The sequence below is a fragment of the Eublepharis macularius genome, chromosome 14 (genome assembly GCF_028583425.1).
Source record: "Eublepharis macularius isolate TG4126 chromosome 14, MPM_Emac_v1.0, whole genome shotgun sequence".
Classification (NCBI taxonomy): Eukaryota; Metazoa; Chordata; class Lepidosauria; order Squamata; family Eublepharidae; genus Eublepharis; species Eublepharis macularius.
Genome location: NC_072803.1, coordinates 34,419,137 through 34,442,810, shown reverse-complemented (window position 1 = coordinate 34,442,810; position 23,674 = coordinate 34,419,137). Strand labels below are relative to the sequence as shown.

The following is a 23,674-nucleotide window of genomic DNA, read 5'->3' as shown; positions in this document are numbered from 1 at the left end:
GCTGCTTTTGAAAGCAGTCCTCCAAGAATGTGCCTAACCCCCTTTTTGAGCCATCTAAACCAGTGGCTATCACCACATCTTGTGGCAGTGAGTTCCATGAGATAATTATGAATTGTATGAGGACACCCTTTCTTTTATCTCTCCTGAACTGATGGCTTTGGTTAATGTTTCATTGGGTGACTCCAGGTTCTAGTATTGTGGAAGAAGCAGAAAGAACACGTACTTAGTCCCTTCTCTGTCACATTCATGATTTGATAAACCTCTATCATTTCTTCCCCGTAAGATCAGGTGAGATTCTGCTTTAGGGGTAGAGTTGCCAATTACAGCTTGGCAAATTTCTGGAGATTTGAGGTAAATGTGATCCCTAGGATACACTGTAGATCCACCCGCCAAAGCTGCCTTTTCTTTCAGGCAAACGGATCTCTGGATTCTGGAGATTAATTGTAATTAGGTTTACCAACCTCCAGAATTACAGCTAATCTGCCGGTGACCGCAGCCAGGTCCCCTCGAGAAAACGGCTGCTTTGGGTGGTGGATTTATGGCATGTTGCCCTGTTAAGTTCCCTTCTCCACCCTCCCCAGGCTCAACCCACAAATCTCCAGGAATTTCCTATCTTGGAGTTGGCAACCCTAATTGTAATTCCAGGAGAATTCCAGGCCCCACCTGGAAATCAGTAGCCCCCTTTAGGAATCTCTAGGCTCTGTCAATGGAGCAGGAAACTTTGACCACAAGAGGGACACAATCTTATTGGTTACAAAGACGCAAAAGAATACAAAGAGTATACTCAGAATCATAGAATTGGAAGGGGCCATACAGACCATCTAGTCCAACCCCCTGCCCAGTGCAGGATCAGCGTAGTTGAAGGCTGCTCTCCCTTATGAGTACAGATACACCCTCAAGAAACAGGATGGTCAGTCCCATAGATGGAAGCCAGACCAAGATCTTTTTCAGTTGGTCCAGGACAAAACTCCTCAAGTGTTCCAGGTAATCTTTGCTATTTGCTGGTGCAGCCCATGGCATAACACACACTGGATGCTTTTTGCTTAGTGCCTTTGTTCTGTGAAAGACTTGTCTTCCAAGCTTCCCATCCCCTACACTGAATTCCCCCCATCCTTTCCTCCTAAGGTGCTCCAAGCCCTTGATCAATCAGGTTGCTCTGCTCTACCTCTCTTCCAGCTGTATGGGATCATTTTTATGCTGGGCAAGCAGAACTGTGTACACAGCACACAGGAAGTGAACTGTGATGGGTTTATAAAAAGACATTGCAATGCATTGCTGGCATTTTTATGGCCTTTGCAAGGAAGCACCCTCTGCTACTTCCCCATTATTGCAAAGCACAGCTGTCTCATTTCAAAAAAACACCCATCCTTGTGGGGCAGTCACTTTTGCTTGGCTGCCCCACTTGTTCCTCTTCTTCACAGGGAACTGAAAGGAAGGCAAACAGATGAACAAAGAGCTGCTTAAAGAGTGAAATGAGATGCCACTTGAAGTGGCAGGACTGCTTCACGTAGGCAGCCTTGATCACATGAGGCTGACGCAAGCACTCATGTCCATCACTTGACAGTAATTCCAGAGGGGCAGCCATGCCAGTCTGGAGCAGCAAAATAGATCAGGAGTCCAGTAGCACTTTAAAGACTAATAACATTTATTACAGCATGGGCTTTTGTGAGTCAGAGCTCACTTCCATCTTGATGGCTGCAGCATCCCTTGTTGACTTGTATATGTGAATGCTACAGCTGAGCACCAGCACACAGAGAGCCAAGCTACAAGAGATGAATGACACTTGCCTGGCAAGTGAACAGACTCACGTGTATTCCTCCCTGTTCACGTGCCATTCACTTGTGCTCCACTCTGCTTAGGAACACACTGTAAATATTGTGCATGTGTGTGAATTAACTCTTGGTGAATGCAACATCAACCACGAACTTGCATGTACAAATGGGATCCAACCCCACATACTGATTTTCCACATTGCCTCAACAGCAGTGCTTTCCCATGGTATCAGCTCACAGATCTGGCATTGGGTATAATCAAGTGACTATTTGGGTGCGTTAACTAGAGCACTGTGACTAAGGTGGCAGAGCAGAAAGAAATAGAGAGACTTACTGTGTGAATGCTCTCAGTCATATAGACCTACTTTTAAGGAAATATATTCCTTTATACAATTATGGAAATATTTATCATCATCATATGTACTTGATATGAGCCTGAGTAGGGTACAACAGGAGGCATGCCAACTGAGAAGTAACAGCCACCCCGCCCCAAACCAAACCTCTGGACTCTGAACACAAATAAAGGAGACATGTATACACCTAGAGAGTTGCTGATAAAAGATGATCATGGCATGATTGACATGATCAAGGTTAGAAAGTTCTGGGAACATTAAAGAGTCTGACTGAAAAGTCCTGTAACTGGCACTGATTCAAAAGTTGGTGGGTTTCACACAAACAACAGAATATGCTGATGCTAAGAACCGTGCTGACAACTAAAAGAGATAAAGCCTAACACTTCTTTGCAGAAGCTGCATCAGGCTCTCCCCTGAGACTGCAGTACCGGCACCGTGACTCTCTCATCTCAAAGGACCTATGCTACACAGATCCATCATCATTCTTTTTAAAAAACTATGTCAGAGACCTGATTGAGGTGAGTCCCAAAGTAAAAAAAAAAAAAGATAAAACAACATACAACATGATGAATAATAAAACAAGCCATAAAAACTAGCTAGAGGCGTCACAACAGCATAAAAACACTCAGCAGCCTGAAATTATATTTCTAAAACAGTCCTCAGGCTAGAAGCAGAGGAGGAAAAAATCTTTGAAAACATGGAAAACCCACCTGCTTGAAAGCCTGGGTAAACAGAAATATTTTGGCTTTTTACTCCAAAGTAAGGTAGGCACTAGGCAAGTCTCAATGGGAAGGGTATTGCCAAAGCAGGGCGCCTCCACCTTGTCTCTAGTTGTCATCTGTCTCCCTTCTACAGGCAGGGGCACAGAGAGTAAAACTTGGGAAGAGGCTTTAGAATGGCAGGCTGGACATTTTGGGTTTTTTTGGCACAGATTAAGCTCTCAGTGACTCCCCTGTCACTAAAGTCCTTTGTAAAAGGTCCCTGGAACCAGGCTGTGGGCAAAGAGTAGCATTTCAGAGACTTGCCCTGCATGAAATCCTACACAGAGTTCCACCTTCCTAAACTCTTTGTCTCAATGGACTTAGAAGGGTTTAACTGTTTAGGATTGCACTGTTGGAGGCCGTAGACTTACTGTTCATTTTGTGTGATGTTACATCCTTCTATAGCGCTTCAGCCTGTACCCTAAAAAAGAAAATAGAGATCCCAGAACTGTGACTTGATCTTTGAACATACAGTAGTTGTGTTCTCTCTGGCATTTCTCTTCCCACTTTCATTAGCACACATCAGGTGTGAGAATTTGTAATGGCTCTACTGTTGAGCATATGGAGATGCATAATGCAATTACGAATCTTTCAGACAGCCTTCAAGATTTCTCTCCCACCTAGCAGTTCTAGGAGGTGCTTTATTTTTTAATTATTCTTGAGCAAATTGTGACTGGTGGAATGATATTGGGAAAGGGGTCCTAAATTGCTAATGGGCTATCCTGCTTCCTACCATGCAAACAGATGCCAACACTTGCTAATATATTGTCCCGTAGGATCAGACTTGGCAGATCTAATCCAGCATTCTGTGTCTAACAGCAACCAGTCAGATGCATCTGGAGCCTCACAAGCTGAGTAGGAAAGTGATGGCTGTCCCTTTCCATTTGTTCCGAACCTCTGCAAGTCAGAGGTTAACTGCCTCTGTAAGGAAGTTCCAGTTTGATAGCATAGCTAAGGACCACTAGTTAACCATATATTTGTTCAATCCTTTTTTAAAAAGCTATTTAAGCTTTTCAGACGGTGAACTCTGGATCACATGATGGGCAGGACAACCAATCCCCCAAAAGGAAAACTGAAGCATTGTACTAATGGCATACCTTCATTTTTTTCTACCATGGCACTGAGTAGAAGGTCAACGACACTGACAACATTGTCTTAAAAAATAAGCCCCTTAGCTCTTCTGGATTTAGGGCTGAAGAGCAAGACTCCCAGCCCACAGCAGCTTTTGCTCAGTCCGACTAAAATAACAACACATTGTGCAGACTTTTGATTTCTCCAGACTCTTCAGCAGGCTAGATTTAAGTGAGAACTCAAAAGCTTGCACAATGCGCTATGCTGTTCTGGTTGGTCTTCATGAAAGGTATTACATGGATTTTGCTTCTTCTCTAGGATCCTGCTTTCCTAATCACTAGGGCCAGAAACACAGGAGTTTTTATATCAAATGCACACTTGAAACATAGACGTCATAGACCAAGCAACACACAGCAAGAAAGGGTAGCACTGCTGTTTGGATTTCATGCAATTTTTAAAAAAGTTACACCAAATCATTCCTCAGATCATAACAAAATGAAGTAGTTAACAAATTCAATGGTGCATTGTTAAACTGATGTTTACCTAACCGTGTCTCCCATCTGGCAGGACAAAGAAGCAGGAAGTTAATAAATGCCAAAAGCAGATTACAGAGAAAAGCTTTGATGGTATGATTCAAGTTGTAAAAAGACAAAGCAGTTGTTCAAAAGATGCGTGCGTTCCTTTTGCATCTACCAGCATTTAATTCTAGCATCATTTGGGCCTTATAGGACCCCAGACAAAGCAGAGAAGAGAATGCAAATATCCTATGTCTAATGGCCCCTATGTCTAAGCACCAGCCACAGACGCTTTAAGGGGCCTGTACCCAGAGTGGAATGACACACAGCCACACTAAGCAGTGGTTAGAATATTTCAGTAGGGAAGTAACCCTCTCCGTGTCATGTTGGGCATCCTTCCCCCACCCCACAGGATTACTGTGCAAGTAAAATGTGTGGGAGAATTCCCCCACATCTGATGCCCTGTGCCCCATCTAGAAGGGCAGGTGATCTGACCCCTAGGGCTGGTCATGTACAAAGTCTACCAAGTAGACACACAGATTGTCAATAGACATGGTCTGAGTTCCAGGCTGGGAACTTAATTCCATGAGTAGGGTGCCACCTTTAAAAAGCCTCTGTAGCCTTACTTCAGCCGATGGGGCCACATGCAGAGAAGGGCCTGTTCAGAAGATCTCAGCCACCAAAAACAGGAACATAGAGGAGATGGTGATCCTTTTAAGTACTTAGTCCTTATCATTTTGATTAAGTGGTGATTAAGCCCTGTGAGCTTTTAGCCAAATGTACAAAGATAGAAATGATTCAGATTAATAATGAATTCTCTCTTCTATTGGCTTGCATGGCATTGTTTACTGCTTCCAGCAGTTAACACCAGGGTAACAAGACTGGGGCTGGTGAACTTTTGTTGCACAGGACACCAAGCAAGTTGAAAACATGCACAACAGACTGCCAATGTTGTCACGTCTGCCAAAAATGCCTGTATAGACAAAAGTCTTTGGGAGCAGCATAGACCAAAGCAGACTTCAGACAGGATGAGCAGAGATCATCTATCACAACCATTATCTTAAATAACTGAAAGACTGAACATTTTTTCTCCCTGCCAGTTCCAGTTACCCACTGGGACTAAAACCCCTCAAACCACTATCAAGCAGGTTTCCTGTCCCCTCCAAACAGACACAAGAGGTACCCTTCTGCTTCAAGGAAGAACCTGAACTCTGGCTGACCAAGTGGAGAACTTGCTTCCCAATTTCCCCTTCCTCCTCACTGTTCAAAATACCTCTGTATCCATCATGGCAAGGAAGCAGTCAAAAGCCTTTTGGCTCCATCCCATTATGTTGAGCATGCACTGCCATAAATAATCTATTTGGAAGAAGGGGGTGGGTTATGTCAAAGAGGCCTGGGCACAGGTCACAGCAGCTGCCACTATGAAATATTCAAGACCCCCCTTGCAGCCTGTGCAGAAGGAGAGTGGCAAACACTTATTGGATCTGACTGGGCAGATGCCCCAGCGGAGGGTTGTGGTGGGGGGGATGGCAGCTTCACTCACAGCAATGACTATGCCATTGAGGCATTCAGTCACGCAACAGTGCATTGTATTGGGCAAACTATAGTGGGAATGGACATAAGGGGACTTCAGCTCGGAGGGAGATGCAACTCTCAGGAAGAATCCTCCTACACTTCTATGGTTCCTCTCTCTGCTGCCTACTCTGTTGACACAGCTGCAGCTGGAGAGAAGACTGGGGCAAAGAACTGTATCTGCTTTGACCCAGCTGCTGTACTTGGGCATGGTGGTGGGGGAGGAGCATCAGGAACGTATGGTCTCCTCCTATGCCTGGAACAGCCTACCTGCAGGAGGGGAAAACAGGGACTTTCAATGCAGTACTTTACTTTCCCCCATAAATGTGCATTCACATATCCAGGAGAAGACAACATACAAAAAACAACATCCCCCTCCACAACATACAAGGCTACCATTCAAGAGAGCACATGCAGTTTTGCTGACTGCCGACTTTGCTTTGCCTCCAACCTTCTATAGCATTCTCTGCTCATGCCCTGTGGATTCCATGGGCTGATAGATGGCCCTTCTGTTTGGATGACATGTCGGCCAAAGTAGACTGATAGTTTCAAGGCTGAAATGATGTTGGGGTAAACTGATAAGCCTATAGAATTGTGGGTCTAAATGCTGCCACCAGGGTTTTGGTCCAAAGATGCGCAGTAGCTTCAGGCAGGAGATCCAGACCTAGACCCTTTTGCTGGCCAAAATAATCATTTCCCCATCATTCTCTAATGACAAGAGTCCCATTCATCATTGCAGTAGCTATTTTTGCATCAGAAGTTCTGCAACCTCACCTCCCCCACTCCAGAAATGGCCGATGTAATTTTAAAAACTGTGTTGCAGAAGTAGCTAGCATAGGATTTCCCTAGAGTAAAGAAAAAACTCAGGCAGAAACAAGGGTGAAATATAGGGAAAAAGTTGATTGTGTGTTTCCTGAAATACCCATCAGCGTGATAGAGGATTATGTCCCTTGGGCACCTTCCCCCTCCACACATAAAAACAAATAGCCATGTTCAAACATGCCTTTTTCTGACTCAGTGGAGAAAGGTAACAAGCCCTTTATGCAGATGTAAGAACAGGTGGCTCCAGATCATTCCAGGAAGGTGGGTGGATGTGGGAAAGAGTACGACTGAGACATGCCTGCCTGCTTCTTCAGAGATCAAGGGAGTTCACTAGGTCCAAGACAGTTCCTTATGCAACTGAGGTCAAGCATTTCTCTCTTCTGGGGGCATAAACTCCAAGCCTAAATGCTGAAATATTTCTTCCTCTGAGGCAGCTGACAAAAATATTTTCTGAAAAGAATTTAAAAGAATTATAAATGGTTACATTTTTAGCCCCTTCACCACATCATGCCTATCCGCAATGCAGTCTAAAAAATTAACTCTCCATCCAGATTCTGTAATCTGCCTAAATCAGGTAAACCAAGCACTAGACAAAGGTTAATCAATGTGCTTTAAGAACCTACACTCTTCAGGCTGCTATGATTTGTGAAGAACCAAAAGCTGTGCACTGGAAACCATTTCTGGGAAGGTGCACCCCAACAGGAAGGCAACTTGAAGCTAAAGCCAGAGCTCCTTCCTCATATTCTCATCTCCCCAGAAATCACATACCTTCTCTGTGTGGTAAAGAGTGTGGCTGTTGAGCACCATTTTTTTCTCATGCTTGGAGAAACGCCTGAGATCTCGCTCAAAATTCTGAAAGTGGATTGGGGATAGAGAACAGGAAAGAAAGTAAGTTGGTCTGGAAGGTAGTAATTACCAAAGTGAGTTGAACCTTAACCTCTCTCAAGTACGCAACTACAGTTAAAGACAAAAGCTAACAGACTAGCAGAACGCCCAACAAATAGGAAGATATGTAGCTCTATCCTATCTTAGTTAACTTTACCCCTTGTTTTCCCCTTTACATACTTTGCTGCCTCACTAATCTGACCCTCAACCTTATTCCATTGTGGTGAAATGCCTATCCCAGCAGACGTGTTAACAAGGTGCCTGAACAGTATAATTATGTATGCAAATATGGCAAGTGTGAGCCCTTGCATAAAGATGTGGGGTTTGCTGCTAAGCAAATAGGGCTATAAAGAGTGAAATAGCTGCTGAGGTAAAAAAAATGGCTCTGTAAAGCAAGTGAAAGTAGTGTTGTTCCCCAATTAAGTCCCTAGGAGGGAAAAAAAAAAGAGTGTTAGGGTTGATCGAGATACAGAACATATAGAAGATAATATCCAATAGAATGGCAAACTGTCTTATTACAGGTTCTTCTAATTTAGAAACAGCATTTTGGAACTAACAGAGGACTCTATTTGAAAACAAGAAGAATCAACACACTCACTCTTGAGCCAGTCCAGCCCAGCAAAGCAAATGGAAACTGACTGTAGGGGGCCACAACCAAGTCAACCCGCACAGCTTTCCAAAGAGTGGCATCTCCAGGGTCTTTCAGTTCATAGCCAGGCTCCCAAGCCCTGGAGCCTCCTTTAATGCTCCCATGCGGGTAGTTGAGGCAGAAAATAGAGAAACAATGGTCCAACCGGTCCATAGCTGTCATGCTGACTGACAACTCTTGGTCCTCGAGGGCCTGGGAAGCGTTTCTGTGGGTGCTGTGGTACAGCAAGAAGTCCTAGGAAGGAAGTGAAGGCATGGGCCTTTTGAGAAATGTATATGCATTAATCCCAGCCCTCCTGCATTATGTTGTTTTACAGTTAGACTCAAATGTTACCATGTTTTGTAATCTGCTTGCTAATTGATTGAATAGCTTTGTTTACTAGGAATCTTTGCCATTCGATTCAGATATTATCACCAAATTTTGATTGATAGAACTATTCAGTTATACTTGTAATCTGCCTTGAATCCCAGTGAGAAAGGCAATTTAAAAAGAAAAGTAAAATATAGTATCACGATTCCTAGGCTCTGGATAGTCAAGGCATCCCTTTTCCCCTGTATTATAATAATTGGTATAATTCACTCTTACACACCAAAAGGTATAGATTTACCAAGTGTGTGCCAGTAAAGATTACACCTACCCTCAGAGGTACCCACTCTGTGTTTCGGTACAAGTCACAGATCTGCCAGTGAAGAGACATGCCCAAGGTAAGTCCAGGGCAATGGCTCACACAGAGATGCAACAGGCAGCCTCTTCCAAGAGCAGGCAGTGGTACTGTGCCTCTACAGTGTAGTGGAGTGAATGATCTAAACGTGTCCAAAGCACAAACACAGCAGATTTACTTGCTCCCAAACAGAAGTTATTTGGAAAAAAAAGGGACTGGAGACTCTGTGCCATGTGATGTGTACACAAAATTAAATGTTTTGAAGAGGATACAATTAGAGTTTTCTTGTGTCACACAGTTAAGAAATTACCACTATAGGGTTCTGGGGCATTTAAAGCTCTTCACAGGTATTATCAGAGTAATCTCCGCCCCCCCCTCCAACATATCCAAAAATTCTTCCTTCCCAGGCTCTTCCCACAGTTTGAATGTAAAACTGCTCCTACCTGACTATCCAGCCAGCTGATGACTTTACTCAACAGCCCCACCTCTTGGCCTTCCACAGGGTGTGTGATGAGCAAGTCCACATCGTGCCCACTTGGTTTTCCCCTGTTGGAGAAGCAGGAAAGCAATCACAGGTAAGGGAGAAGGAAGCAATGGCTCTCAACCAACCCTTTCTCCACAGCTGACACAGAACTGGAAACCACAACATCCGCTAAACCAGTCTAGTGCAGAACTACATGTTTTGTGAAATTCCCCCTGTTCCTTTTAGGGGCTTGGTAAAAATGTAGCTGCTTAGGCTGCTATTTGAAAAGGGAGACTGGCACACAGAGAGGTATTCCCCGCCCCCCCAGTTATTTTATTTCTGCCGAACACCACCACTACCACCCCACACACCAAGACACATTATCCCTACTTTGAGAAAGACACAGGGACCCACACATTTTGCCTAGCGGGGGTAAAAGCAGCTTTAGTAGAAATGAAAACCGGGGGGGGGGGGTAGAAACAAAGGCCCTGTTCCCCTTTAAATTGCAGCCTCAGCAATTGTATTTTGTAATGGAAGGGAAATCTGCCCTAAGTCAGCTTCATTTCAACTCTAAATTGAGAAGTCCACAGTCCCTTATCATTTCTGACCATCATCTGGCTGTCTGCACCAGATGATGGCACAGGCTTTCTTCAGCGCTTAATCTAAGCCAGAGTTTATTTGGCTACTTCTGCAATATGCTGCAAACTTTGTCCATTTAATATGAAAAATAATTTTTTGCTCTCTTGGTGGGTGGAAAATGTGTTGGACTGAATCAAGCACTACAGCAATGTTAGGATGGCATATACAAGCGTATCTGCTGGGTTCGAGGAGGACAACAGAAAGCAACACATCTGCTTTGTGCCCCATTACGGAACATGTGTTTCCAGCGTACTTGCCATTCTCCCTGGGTCCAAAGCAAAGCTAAAGATTATTTCTTAAGGGAAGCAAATTGGATTGAGAACTCATCAACACTATGAAATCTCTAGTGCCTTCACAGGACAATTCCTAGACTTCTTGGCTGGGAAACATAACAGTCAAAATGGGTTCTAAACTGGCTCAGTGTGTGACTGAAGGTATATGCCAGAAAACATTTTTAAATACTATGTTAATTTTAAGAGGCATCCCATAAAACAGAGCTTTGGCCTGAAATGCTAACAAGTTACTCTGACATTCTGTGACTGGCTCCACCTCTTGCGGCAGCCACTGTGTGATCGGCTTCACCGCTTTGTGTCAGAGGTCCAAAGGTGCCCACAAGTTCAGAAAGATTTGGGACTCCTGCTCCAGCAAGTTGACTCATTCCTCCATCTTATCAAAGCATTTTCTAGTCATGAGATTAGAAAAGCAAACACTACTGCTGTCTAGGAGCAGGGTATCAAGAGCCCTTTAAGCAAAGTAATTCACCTTCTAAATCCACCAGTCAGAGTCACAGATGCTCCAGGCAGGAACTGGTCCACTGCTTTTTGCACCACCTGAACAATGGCTTCTGCTTCAGAGCGCTTCACCGGGCTGTTGAGGTCCCTATAATGCAGGAGTCCTGAGGGGAAACAAAGCCACCCCCAGGAGGAAAGAGATCAGCCCTTTAGGAGTATAAGAACAATGATGGGACGAAAGCAAATCTCTGTCTATGCTGTACTGATGTCTCTCACTTCCTGTTCTAATCCCTGGGGCAAGATCTACTCCGGCTTTGCCCAATGGGCCCTGGAAGGCCTTCAGGGCCACTCAGAACAGACACCTCCAAAAACCTGCAAACTAGTAAACAACAATAGGTGGACCTTTCCACCAAGTCAGGGTCGAATCCACATTCACCCATTACCCGCATGTTTATCGGATATCTTCCGTTTGCCTCCAATCCGTGATTTTTTCCTCTTCATTCACATCCCTGCTTCCAATCCGTCTTTCTTGCGCGTCCCTCCGGTCACATGGCCGCTCAAAAACCGCTTTTTTGGGCGGGACCTTTTTTTCCCCGCCCATTTTTTTAAAAAAAATTTGAGCACACTTTTCCGTTATTTCGATCTTGCCTTATAAAGAAACATCATTGAAGATAATGATGCCTCTCTTTCCCCCACTGACAGCACTGATGGCTCTCTCCCATTTCTTTTTTGGAAATTTGGAAGCATGTGGGAAGCTTTCGTGGGCATTTCCTATGCAGGACAGTTCAGTGCCTGAATTTTACTGAAGTTTCACTTCCTTGGAGTGTCATTATTTCGATATTTCATAATTTCGATATTACAGTAATATAAAATAAAAAAATAAAAAACAGTTAAAAAGGAAGTTTCGCGAGTCCGTTCTGAGAATGGATTCACCCCAAAATGATTTTTCAAACTACCAGATTTGATTCAGAAACAGCATAATCAATAAATCCAATGCTATGAAGTCAAAAACAGTCTTTGCAGACTACGGAGCACTTGCAAGTTGAATCAGCCAATAGGAACTCTCAGAACGGCCGGAGAGACAGGAAGGGGGGTGGTTTTTTTAAAAAAATGCGTAAATTGCACATTGGCCCATTCACGGCCACCGTGAAACTCCCGTTGAAAACCTGTGACCACATATTCGGGAGAAATGCGAATGAAATGCGTCTGTTTAATGAGGTAATGTGACCGGCACTCGGGATTGCATGGGGAATGCGGGGAACATGCGACTTAGAATGAGTAATGTGGATTCGACCCAGGTAAAGCCACCTCCTGTCATTTGGGGCATCACTAAGGGTGAAAAAGATCTGACCTATCAATCATGCAATGTTATCCTGAACACAGTTACATCCTTCTAAGTCCATTGAAAGTTTAGAAAGGTATAATTCTGCTTAAGATGGTGCTGACAGCCTACTAGGATTTTCACCAGCCCAACCCCATGGAAATGAGAGGGAAATTTAAAAACAAAGTATCAAGGAAAACAACAACAGTTTAAAAACAAAAATGGAAGTTTAGAATCCATAACCCAAGGGGTACAGATAAAACAAACACTCATTCTAGAATCACAAACCAAAACAATCAAAAACTTATCAAAAGGATTTAACCCAATGTTGAAACAAGCATCAGGGTGGCTAAAAAGGGGGTATTCCATACACAAGGTGTCACTACTGAAAAGACCCTTTCTCTGGTACAGACCCATTCTTCTAACAAAGAAAGGGGCACCAAAAATAAAAACATCAGGCACATTTGGATATAGGTGGTCTTTTAAGTATCTAGACCACCAAGGACTTTTAGGGTTGCCAACCTCCAAGAGGGCCTTGGAGAACTCCTGGAACGATAACGGAGCACTAGGTGACAGAGATCAGTTTCCCAGGAGAAAATGAAGGTAGACTCTATGGCATTATACCCAGCTGAGATCCCTCCCCTCCCCAAACCCCAACCCCACCCTCAGGTTCCACCCCCCAAATCTCCAGGAATTTCCCTATGTTGCACCAATATAGATAAAAGCACATGACAATAATCAATACTAAGCAATACTATGCCATGTACTTGTATTCTAGATGAACTTTCAAACTTTGCATGAACCATTTGTGTTAGCAAATTTATTTCTTGTTGCCTTTCTGTGTTCTGTTTTTATAGGATTTATATTAATAACCATTTATATTTTAATTACTTGCTTCATTAAAAAACTAGGGTGTATTTTCAATAAAGTGAAATAAACAGACAAATGTCTGTGTGTTTGATAAGGAGCTGCAAAGCAATACTGAACCCTATATAAAATAAATGTACTGATCAACAGGTGGTCCAAAGAACGTAGCTGTTTGACAGGTCTGAGAACTAATTGCTGAAAGCTTTCCAAGAGAAAAGATACATCTTTCTTTTGGCTAGTAGAAACTTAGTTTCAGACATGGCCAAAAGCTTGTTACACCTACCCAGAGCTTGCAATGTTATTTAAAAGTAATACGACTACTTTGGATTGTGCCCAGAAGTGGAGAGCCAGCCAACACAGCTCTTTCAGTTCCGGAGGGATGTGCTCCCAATAATTCATGCCCATCAGCCGTCTGCTTGGATTACTCACCAGCTTGCTGTGCCTTGCCCAGTTTTGCATGGTGCGCCTGCAGGTCATTAATGGTCCTTAGCCCTTCCTGATACCACTGGCTAGCTGTTTTCACTCCAACGCCAAAGATCTTCATGAAATGCTACAGAGAAAAAGCTGTTTATTATAACTTCCTGCCATGCAGTTCCTGCAAACATGCACAGTGGTTTTCACAATTTGCCATCTGGAAAGAATCCTTTCTGTGTTGACTTATTTGGCGTGGGGCCGTGGCTCAATGGCAGAGCACCTGCTTGGCTTGCAGAAGGTCCCAGGTTCAATCCCTGGTATCTCCAGTTAAAAGGAACTGGTAGTAGGTGATGTTAAAGAGCTCTGCCTGAGGCCATGAGAACCACTACAAGTCCTATTAGAAAGGGCCTGACTCAGTGTAAGGCAGCTCCATACATGTGCATGTATGTGTATTCATTTGCTAAAAACTCCACCTGCACTGTAAAGGATTCTGGGGCATATCCTTGGGTGCTCTCTTAGTTTACCCAGGGTAGAGGCCCATCTAATAGGCCTTTCCATCACTGCACTCAAACTGAAAGTGCACCCCAGAATACATTCAAATAGAAAGCACTTGCTATGGGAGTGCCACCTCTCTTTTAAAGATATTTTTGTGGATAAAGGGCAAGCAATGCTAAAAGAAATGCAATTCTCTTTCTGCAGTACATAGTACTAATCCCAGCAGCCTGAATGTGAAAGAGGCAACAGCCATACAAAGCATTCCGTTCTCATTTCACAGGATAGTCCCAAAAGACAAATTGCCTGGCTGGCTTATGCTGCAGAAGGCTTAGAAAATGCTTGCAAGTGAATGCATTCGAAAACACGCACAAGCTGTTATTTCTCTGGAGCGTGGGAACGACTTCCACTTATTGTTACTTGTGGCCCTTGCCTGACTGTGGACTGGAAAGTCCTTCTGCTGACTTAAATAGATTAGGTAGTTCTGAGAGGAGCTGATATCATACTGCTACTTTAATCTTTCCCAAAAACAGAAGAAATAATGGCAACCTCCACTTGAAAATAGTAAGAACTAGTAACTGATCAAATGTGTCTAGTGCCAAATGGAACACACAGGTCTCTTCAAAAGGGTGGGGGGAGAGATGTGGTAATTATCTTATTTTCTCCTCCCCTCCTACATACATTTCTCTGTTGCTTTGCTTGGGCCTATTAAAGCACAGTACCCAGGTTTTTAGATTACTCTAAAATAAGAATTTTTATCAACAGGTATCCATCCTGTAAACACAGTGCAATCCTAAACAGAGTTTCACCCTTCTAAGCCCATTGATTAACTCTTCTTAGAATTGCACTGATAAAATATTACAAAATTAAACACACAAAAACTCCTCTCAATGTCAAGGGGTGGAAGAAAAATTGAGTTACTCATCCTTGAAAGTAGACAATAAGCAATGACATTGGCTGCATCCAGATGTATGGCTCTGGGCAGTAATAAGCAGTCCTTTGGGGCCTCATTGTGCTTTTTCCAGGGTATCGCTTAGAGTAGCAACAATTTGCAAAACCAATTTGATAAAAAACCATGGCAGGACACAACAAACAAATGTGTGGACCATGAGCAATGGAAGATCTATAAATACAAGTAACCACCAGAGGGCAATAAGGGTAGACCCAAGTATCAGCCAGAAGAAAGAAGTGATTTTGCAAAGAGAAAACCTCCCTTACTCCACAGTTCATTTCCTCTCTGGGTCTCTTCCAGCTGAAGCGCTATATGAAGCTTCATAAGGCAGCCAGTTCAAGGCAAGGCTGCATTTACTTTGAATTCTTTTCTTAGCGCAATCTAAATTCTGCACTCAAAAACGGAATTTTATGCAGATTCAGCACACTCATAGAAACCTACCTAAGAGTCTCTCTACAGAATACATCTTACACAAGTAGGATCAAGTGAAAGATCTTATGCTTGTTCTCCCATTGTGGATGCACATGCTCTGCTAGGGAGACAGAGTACACTTGAATATAAGAACACGCAGAAAGTAAGTCACTTGAGCATCCCTGTGTAAGATGTCTTGTGTAGAGAGACTCTTGAGTTTCTGTAATTTATTCTGCTTTTCCTAGCCATTAGGAGGGACAAGGAGTTATGCAGGGACAGATGCCTCAGCCCCTGATTCCTGGACTTATTAGCTGGACACTGCCCTTGGGCTCTGGAAATTTCACCAAGCTTTGCACCACGTTCTTTAAAGTATATCTGGACTCCTGTTAAGAGTCTAAAAACCTTTCCCCCCTTCAAAAAGAGAAAGAAGATTCTTTGGATGTTGATTTCTGTACCGAACACAACAGGCTGAACCTTTCCTACCATGTCCTGGAGCCAAAGTTTCAGGTGGGTATAGAAGACTTGTCTAAGTGCTATGGCATTCGGCTGCAACCACTAGGAAACAAACCCCATCCAAGCTTTACTGTACCTTCATAGTCTGGTATCTCTCAGACTGCCTTACATTCTCCACCTCTGTAGATGTGCCATCTTCCAGCACCTCCTGTTCAGGAGACACAAACAATCCATTGCTTAAATCAGGGCTGACTAGCTCAACATCAGGTACCAGTACAGAAACTCAGCTTCTATCCAAAACCCATTCTCCTCGACTTCTACTAAAGCACTATGTGATGGCAGACATCAGCAGAAAAAGACTACTCTGGCATCTGCCATGGAACTAAGTAATGCTGGGTAGCAGAACCACCTCCATACCATCAAGCCCAACAGTGAGGGGTAATCAGCCAGGCACCAATTGGATGCAAATGCTGGTTCCAATGCATATGCGCACTGGCTGATGCAGGACTTATGAAGAAAATTACCTGGATGATTTTCCTGGAGTGCTCCCCAATGCAAGGAAGGAAATGTAGCTCTTTAACCCCTCTGACAGTCCAAGGTAAGGACTTGAGCACCGAGGCAGCCCTAGAAAAGGCCAGGCTGCGTCCTTCACTGCCACAGAAGCGTGCCTCCTCTGCCATTGTTTCCAGAGCTTCCTGAGAAAGGATCAACAAGGATAACCTCTGGGAGATGCCTTCTTCTGGTTACTGCAAACGCAGGTTCAAATGGAAGAGAGCTGTACCACCTTAGATTTGCATACAGGAAACTGGAGGTGCAAATGCATCTATATATTCCCCATAACAGAATATCCCAGCATGTGCAAAGCTATCGATTCAGGGGTCATAACTAGTGTAAAAACCTCCTCTATGTGCTAGTTCTGCACATGAAGAGATACAGATTAGGGTTGCCACTTTCCCTCCTTTTAGTCATCTTGCTCCTGTGCCTCTCGTATGCAAGAGTGTAGCAACAGCACTTAGAATCAAAAAGGGCAAGAAGTGCTCCTGTGGGGCCATTTCAGCTCAGGAAAGGGGAGGGGAGCAGACGTCACTCCTCCTGCCAGCATGACAGTTCTAATCCAGAGAACCTGGACCCAGCTCATTTTAAAAAATGGTATTGTGTCGTATGGCACTTAGTGAATCTTCACTTGCAATTTTTTAAAAATTTTGCATGCTCAGAAAATGTTAAGAGCCAGCAAAGGGGACAAATGTATTTCTGATTTGGAGGTAGATTCACATTCCAAATTCCCCTTCCATATGTACATACTCTAGGAAGAAAGTCTTGCCAGGACTGCACCACATACCCTTTTTCAAAGCCTGAAACAGCTCTGACTCAGCTCCCATGTGGCAGCGCAGCAGGGGCCTTCCAAGACTCCCCTTCATGTCAATGAAGCTTGGGTAGGAAAATCATTCTTCCATCTACCTGCATATAATACTCTCGCTGCCGTCACCATGTAACGGAAGAGGTCTCCTTGTTCTTTTCTCACATTAGTTGGTAAAATATTTAACAGCATACTTTTTGGATTAAATTCAAATCTGAGTTTGAGGATCTTTTGCCTCTCTTCATGTATTTTTCCAATATTTTCGTGATTCCTTACAAGTCCACCACATATGGTAAAATGTTGCATCCATATTCTGACATTCCCAACAATGTCCACTGTAACCCTTACTGATCCTCGCAATAACTTTAGGAGTCATGTACCATCTAAAGAACACTTTATACCAATTTTCTCTCAGTATCTGGCAACCTGTAAATTTATGTCCCTACTCCATAAATTTTCCCATACGTCGAATGGAATAGTTTCCCTAAAATTTTGCATCCATTTTATCATACAAGTTTTAACTTGCTCTATTTCTGTCTGGTATTGCAGTAATATTTTGTAAATCTTTCCCAAAAGATGCGACAAGTCTCCAGATATTAATAGTTCATATTAATAATAATAACTGTAACAATAACATTCAATTTATATACCGCCCTTCAGGACAACTTAATGCCCACTCAGAGCGGTTTACAAAGTATGTCATTATTATCCCCACAACAAAACACTCTGTGAGGTGGCTGAGAGAGCGCCAAAGAACTGTGACTAGCCCAAGGTCACCCAGCTGGCTTCAAGTGGAGGAGTGGAGAATCAAACCCGGCTCTCCAGATTAGAGTCCCGCACTCTTCACCCACTACACCAAACTGGCTCTCATATTGTGTTTTTTCTCTCAGCCTGCTGCCTTCTTTGAGAATTTGATCCTTCAGTCTTTGTTTGAATTTTCTTTATTTAAACTATAAACTATACACCATAACATAATAAACAATAAACACAGAGAATAAGAAAAAACACAGTTCTAAACATGATACACTAACAATACACGTATCTATAAAATTAAGAGGAAAAGAAAAAAGAAAACCAAAAACCCTCTAAATTGCACTACAAGTTGAGTTCCAATTTTCTCAGAAGTATATATAATTTCTTGGCCATTTTCACACTGCTTACCAGCCACGGAACATCGCGCCGAGCTACCAGAACGACAGCGTCTTCTTGGTGCGATTTCGCGTAAAAACAGCCCTTCTCGCGCAAAATCGTGCCAGGAAGACACTATTCCGGAAGCTCAGCGCGGTGTTCCGTGGCCAGTAAGCAGTGCAAAAACGGCCCTAGAGTCCCACTTATTCTAAGTTAGTCACAAACCCCCTCTTTTTCTATTGTTTATGTTTCTTAATCCATAAATCCAGATGTCAACAAATTCTTGTTATCCATTTCATGCAAAAAGTCTATTAACAGTTTCCATTCAGTCAAGACTGATCCTTCAGTCTTGATACTATTTGATGATAAGTCAACCAAGGACTGGTTTTGCCTTGGGCCTGGATTTTTCACATTGACTACCAAACAGTCTTCTGTGGACTCTGCCCCAAGCCAGCACTTTGGACACTGCCACTATGACTGCTCCAGTTCACCAGCCTCAATAAATTCCAGTTAGAAATAGAAGATTTAGTCAAATTACCGTGAGGACCTGATTCTTGTGGGCAAGTGGAGTTCGGCGCTGGCAGGCATAAGGAGACACCTGGCATCTGTCCTCAAGGCTTTCTGCTTGGACAGACACCTGAAGAAGAGGAAGCAGAGGATGTATTTTCAGGATTTGCAACCTGTCCCCTTCAAAATGGTCATGGTGGGCATTACATATTTACTTATTTTTCAGGAGTGAACAGGAAAGGAAAACCAGCTCTAGAAAAGGCCCCACCTCCCAAAGGGTGGAGGGAAAGGCAGCCTGCCTACCAAGTTGGCCATGCATGACCTCCCCCATTCACTGAGCAAGGCTCAGGGAAGCCAATGTGCCACACTTCTGCCACAGGTTTGGCCTAGCTCAGACTGGGGGGGGGGGAGCCATCAGTCCACTGGGAAAAGTCCCTGTGACCATAATGGTCAGCTCGCCCTTGCTATTTTATATATAGCAGCTAGTTCTCAGCATTCTGTCTCGGTCACACAAGCAGAGTCACACTCAGGTGTGCCCCCTCTGACATCACATCCAGAGCTCCTTGACAAAGGGAAAAAAAGAACAGAAGTTGATAGTCTGCAGGACACACAGTAAGCAGAGATGCATTGCCTCCCCACGTTTTGGGTCTCATGGCAAATCCCATCTAGATTAATTACATACAAGATTGTACTCTGTTCCTTACTTCACTCCCCGCCCCTCACTGGTTGGAGGAAATCAGGAAGGCACTTAAAGAGCAACAGAACGTGAAATGCAGCAAAGCCCTTTGTCTGTGCATGCATCAATAGCAGTCACATAAGAAACAGCAGCTCTGGGTCCAAACACTGAATAAAAACACAAAAGGTAGGGCAGCTACCGTTCTCACACACATGTTAAGCAGGTAAAGCTTTTCTCATTGCTTTTATCTCCATACCAGGAAAAACAACTTCACATGCTAAACATCTGTATGTCACATTGCTAATCCATAAACAGGAGAAGAGGCAAGACAAAAGCTCATGGAAAAACCATGGCTTATATTCCATGGTCTACACAAAGTGATCCAAGTAATCACGAGGTGCCCCTTTTTATAGGAAAGTGTAACTTACCCCCAGACAGTGTCTGGGTTCAATTTCCACAGGCCGTCCAGTACTCATGCTCTCTGTGAACCAGCTGAGATCTAGCAGAGCTGGGCCACTTCCTGCAGCATCCACAGAGCGGCTCCCATTCCTCTTCATCCACTCAACCACTTCATCTCCCGAGTTGCCTTCTGATACCACATGAGTCACTCTCTCACTAGGAAGGGAAAGGAGGGAGGACTCAAGTTGTAAGACAAAGTGACACAGCTTCACTCAGCCAGCCTAATGCTGTACACAGTAAATACAGTTCAGAGAGAAGGAAATTGAGCTAAGGTCTAGCCTGTGATGGCCAATAACATTTTGGTGTCAGAAGTAAAATTTAAAAATCTATTAATACTGGGCATTGCCCAGAAAGTCTTCTTGCGAAGGCCCCAGGAACTGTAATATCTGTCTCCTGTTCATTTCAAGACTGTGTGCTGTGGGTCTTAATCTATTTCATTCTCTGTTGCTCTTTAAAAAAAGTCAACAGAATCCACTGCCCGAGGCAGGCATTTCACATTGTCTTATAGCAGGACTTCTGATAACAGCATCTCTGGCCCTAGCAGCTGTAGCTCACAGGTTTTTTACACTACCCTGAAAGGGGCCTAGAATGTGGACTAAAGCTATTTGGGCCAATCACCACTGGTAGAATGGTAACACAATTGATAATTCCAAAATTAACTTATGGAACTCACTGTCACAAGATGCAGTGAAAGCCACTGATTAGAAAGATTTTAAAAACTGAATCAGACACATTCATAAAGGTCTATCAGAAGCTATACACCACAGCTGCGAAAAGCTATACGCCATAATTGCAATGTTCAATGCAGCTGCTGATGCCAAAGAATAATGGAGGTTCTCCTTAGAAGCATTTGTCTTTCCACCATGAGAAAGAGGATTCTTCACTAAACAGATTCATGGTCTAATCCAGCAAATCTCTGCTTACGTTCTTAATCAACTCTCAAGTTATTCAGCATGGCTCAGCCATTAAAGCCTTCTGACAGTTGTCCAGAAAAATATCACCTTGAAACAAACATTAATACTGATACTTTCATTTATTCATGTATACCAGACCAGCCACCTGTTCTGACATTAGAGTCTGGTTCAGCTGCTTTTTACCTATTGAGCAGTACCAATATGCTGTATAATACAAGTGTTTGTAAAAGTTTTTTTCAACACCATATACACATTTATTTACTACAAAAGGTGCATGTAAGTTCATAACCACTGCCATAAACCACTGCTACAAACAGAATTCATATCAACAGCAGAGTAAACCTTGACTGATAAGTGTGCGTGTCCTCAAGCAAAAAACCAGTCCTGCAATTGTTCTTTGTAAGTGTATTCCAAATCTCAATGCTGAGAACACCCGCTGATGTTGTGCAGTCCGATGCAAAATCCCTCGGGGGAGGAATGGAAAGGAGATGTCGGTGGTGAGAAAAGATGATATTATCCTCAGGTGGGTGTGTGATGCACTGCTTGGAGACCCCCAAAGGGGGCTCCTGCGCCATTTTCACACTGCTTACCAGCCACGGAACATCGCGCCGAGCTACTCTGCTGTTGATATGAATTCTGTATGTAGCAGTTAGTTATGGTTTATGGCAGTGGTTATGAACTTACATGCACCTTTTGTAGTAAATAAATGTGTATATGGTGTTGAAAAAAACTTTTACAAACACTTGTATTATACAGCATATTGGTACTGCTCACACGGTTCTTCTCAGCTCGGCCAGGTGAGTGGGCAGGATTTTTGCCTCTTTATTATTCCAGCTTTTTACCTATTGGCAGCCTCTACGCAGAAACCCTTGCGGCGGGCCAGAGTAGTGAGGAAGGCCTTGCGGCTGGAACCCATCCTCTTCTCTACTAGGCAGAGCACCACCTCTGGGAAACAAACACAATCTTCCAGGTCAGTCGGCAAGGTTGGCTCAGACTGCCGTTGACGCTTTTTTTTCACAGGAATCTGTGACATCATAGGCTTAGAGGAAGAAGGCCTTTCCCCCAAAACACAGCCAATGGAACCAAGATTGTGGTCTAGGCATTCCAAGGAAGGACGGGACCTGAGAAACACAAAAAAAGTTAGTTATCTTTCTCCTGCTGGCTTAGCAGTCCATTTTCCTGTTACTGGGTTTCTTATTGAGCAGACAACTAATGTTTTTACTAAGCACACCAGAGCAACTGAAGCTTCTCCCATCATTTCAAGAATCAGCTCGGTACAGTGACAGTCTGAAAAAACTTAAAAATAGGGTTGTCAACTTTTTGTTTGGTCCCTGTTCCTATGCTCTTAACAGCAGGCTTCTCTGTATGTATTAACTTTATTATGAAGAACAAAGTATTAACTAACATAGTATTAACTATGTTATGAAGAACTTCACCTCCAGATCAAGACACTATTGAAAACACAGAAGCAGGCCAGGCAAGACAGTAGTATAGTGCTATGAACCAAAGCCCCAATCTGCATCCACCACTGGGTAAACTCAGCCTCCCATCTACAACACAGGAATAATACTCTACTGCCTTACAAAGAACATGGCACAGATTACTGCAAGAATTAGTCTGAACACTTGACATGTGCCATGAAATGCTATGTTTATGCTATTGCTGAAATTCAATCTTTTAATGACACAAGGCGCTGGCAGACGTAGACACAGCAGGGAAAAACCTCTAATTCATCAGACAGGAGAACAAGAAAGTACACACAGAGCAGATACTCTGCTACTGAGCCTCAGCCTGTTTCCTAGAAGCAAGAACCAAGCCAGTAAGTTGTAAAAGGACCCTGAGAAGAACGGAGTCCATCACTAACCAAACCTAGCCCAGAACCTGGGGAAATAAGGTTCAAACCTACACCCAGAACTCACTGGGTGATCTTGGACCAGCCATTCCTTCCCCAAGTAACCTACCTCCCACAGCTGTTGAGATAATAAAATGTATTCCCTTCATTTATACCCCACTTTTTCTCCCTGCCAAACTGGTTTATAAAGTTCTCTTCTTCTCCATTAGGCTGAGTGTGACAGATTGAGGGCAGGGGGGAGATTCCCACGCACATTTAGTTTGGGAATATAAAATTAAACAAGTGTGTGTGGGGTGGGTGGGTAAAATTACTAAGAATACAACTAATACTGCAATTCCATGCACACGTAATTCGGGAATATAAAGTTACACAGACTGAAGCGGCGGAATACCCCATTACCAAGAAAGTAACTAATACTGCAGTTTCACGCTCACTTAATTCAGGAATACAGAGTTTAAAAGACCCGGGTGGGGGAGGTCTCCCATTATTAGGAATGCAAATAATACTACAATACTGCACATTTAATTCAGGAATATAAAGTTAGACAGATTGAGGAGGGACTCCCATTACTAGGAATGCAACTAATATTGCAATTCCATGCCCACGTAATTCAGAAATACAAAGTTAGACAGACTGAAGGGGCGGGAACACCCCGTTACCAGGAAAGTAACTAATATTACAGTTCCATGTACCATTAATTCAGGAATAAACCCCATTGAGCTCAATGGAATTTCCTTTGAAATAAACATGCCCAGCACCACCACCAGAATTTCTCACACACTTACACAAATTATTTAATAAAAAGACATTCAATCCAAGCAGCCGCGCACCAAAGGCGAGAAACAAACCAGCAACCACCCCAGCAGGTCAAAACGCCACAGCCGCTTCCTGGCCACGCCCATTATGTAAAACAGCCCCTCCCATGGGGCGGGACTTACTTACACGAAGGTCCTCCCACCTATTCCTGAAAGTGACCC

General features: G+C 43.5%; 1 protein-coding gene across 2 annotated transcripts; it reads right to left on the bottom strand.

The window, feature by feature from the left end:
* Nucleotides 1-4,389: 4,389 nt before the first annotated feature.
* LOC129342193 (DNA-directed DNA/RNA polymerase mu-like) lies at nucleotides 4,390-23,548 on the bottom strand. Of its 2 annotated transcripts, XM_054997828.1 has the most exons (12): nucleotides 23,483-23,548; nucleotides 21,688-21,966; nucleotides 19,901-20,087; nucleotides 18,828-18,926; nucleotides 16,329-16,499; nucleotides 15,941-16,012; nucleotides 13,512-13,632; nucleotides 10,926-11,058; nucleotides 9,505-9,607; nucleotides 8,350-8,634; nucleotides 7,635-7,718; nucleotides 4,390-7,316 (listed from the first exon to the last, which is right to left on the bottom strand). In XM_054997828.1, exons 2-12 carry the CDS (start codon nucleotides 21,879-21,881, stop codon nucleotides 7,230-7,232), a joined length of 1,536 nt encoding a protein of 511 aa, XP_054853803.1. In that variant the 5' UTR covers nucleotides 21,882-21,966; nucleotides 23,483-23,548; the 3' UTR covers nucleotides 4,390-7,229. The 2 variants fall into 2 exon arrangements, with proteins under 2 accessions (XP_054853803.1, XP_054853804.1); XM_054997829.1 differs by lacking the exon at nucleotides 8,350-8,634.
* Nucleotides 23,549-23,674: the final 126 nt, after the last annotated feature.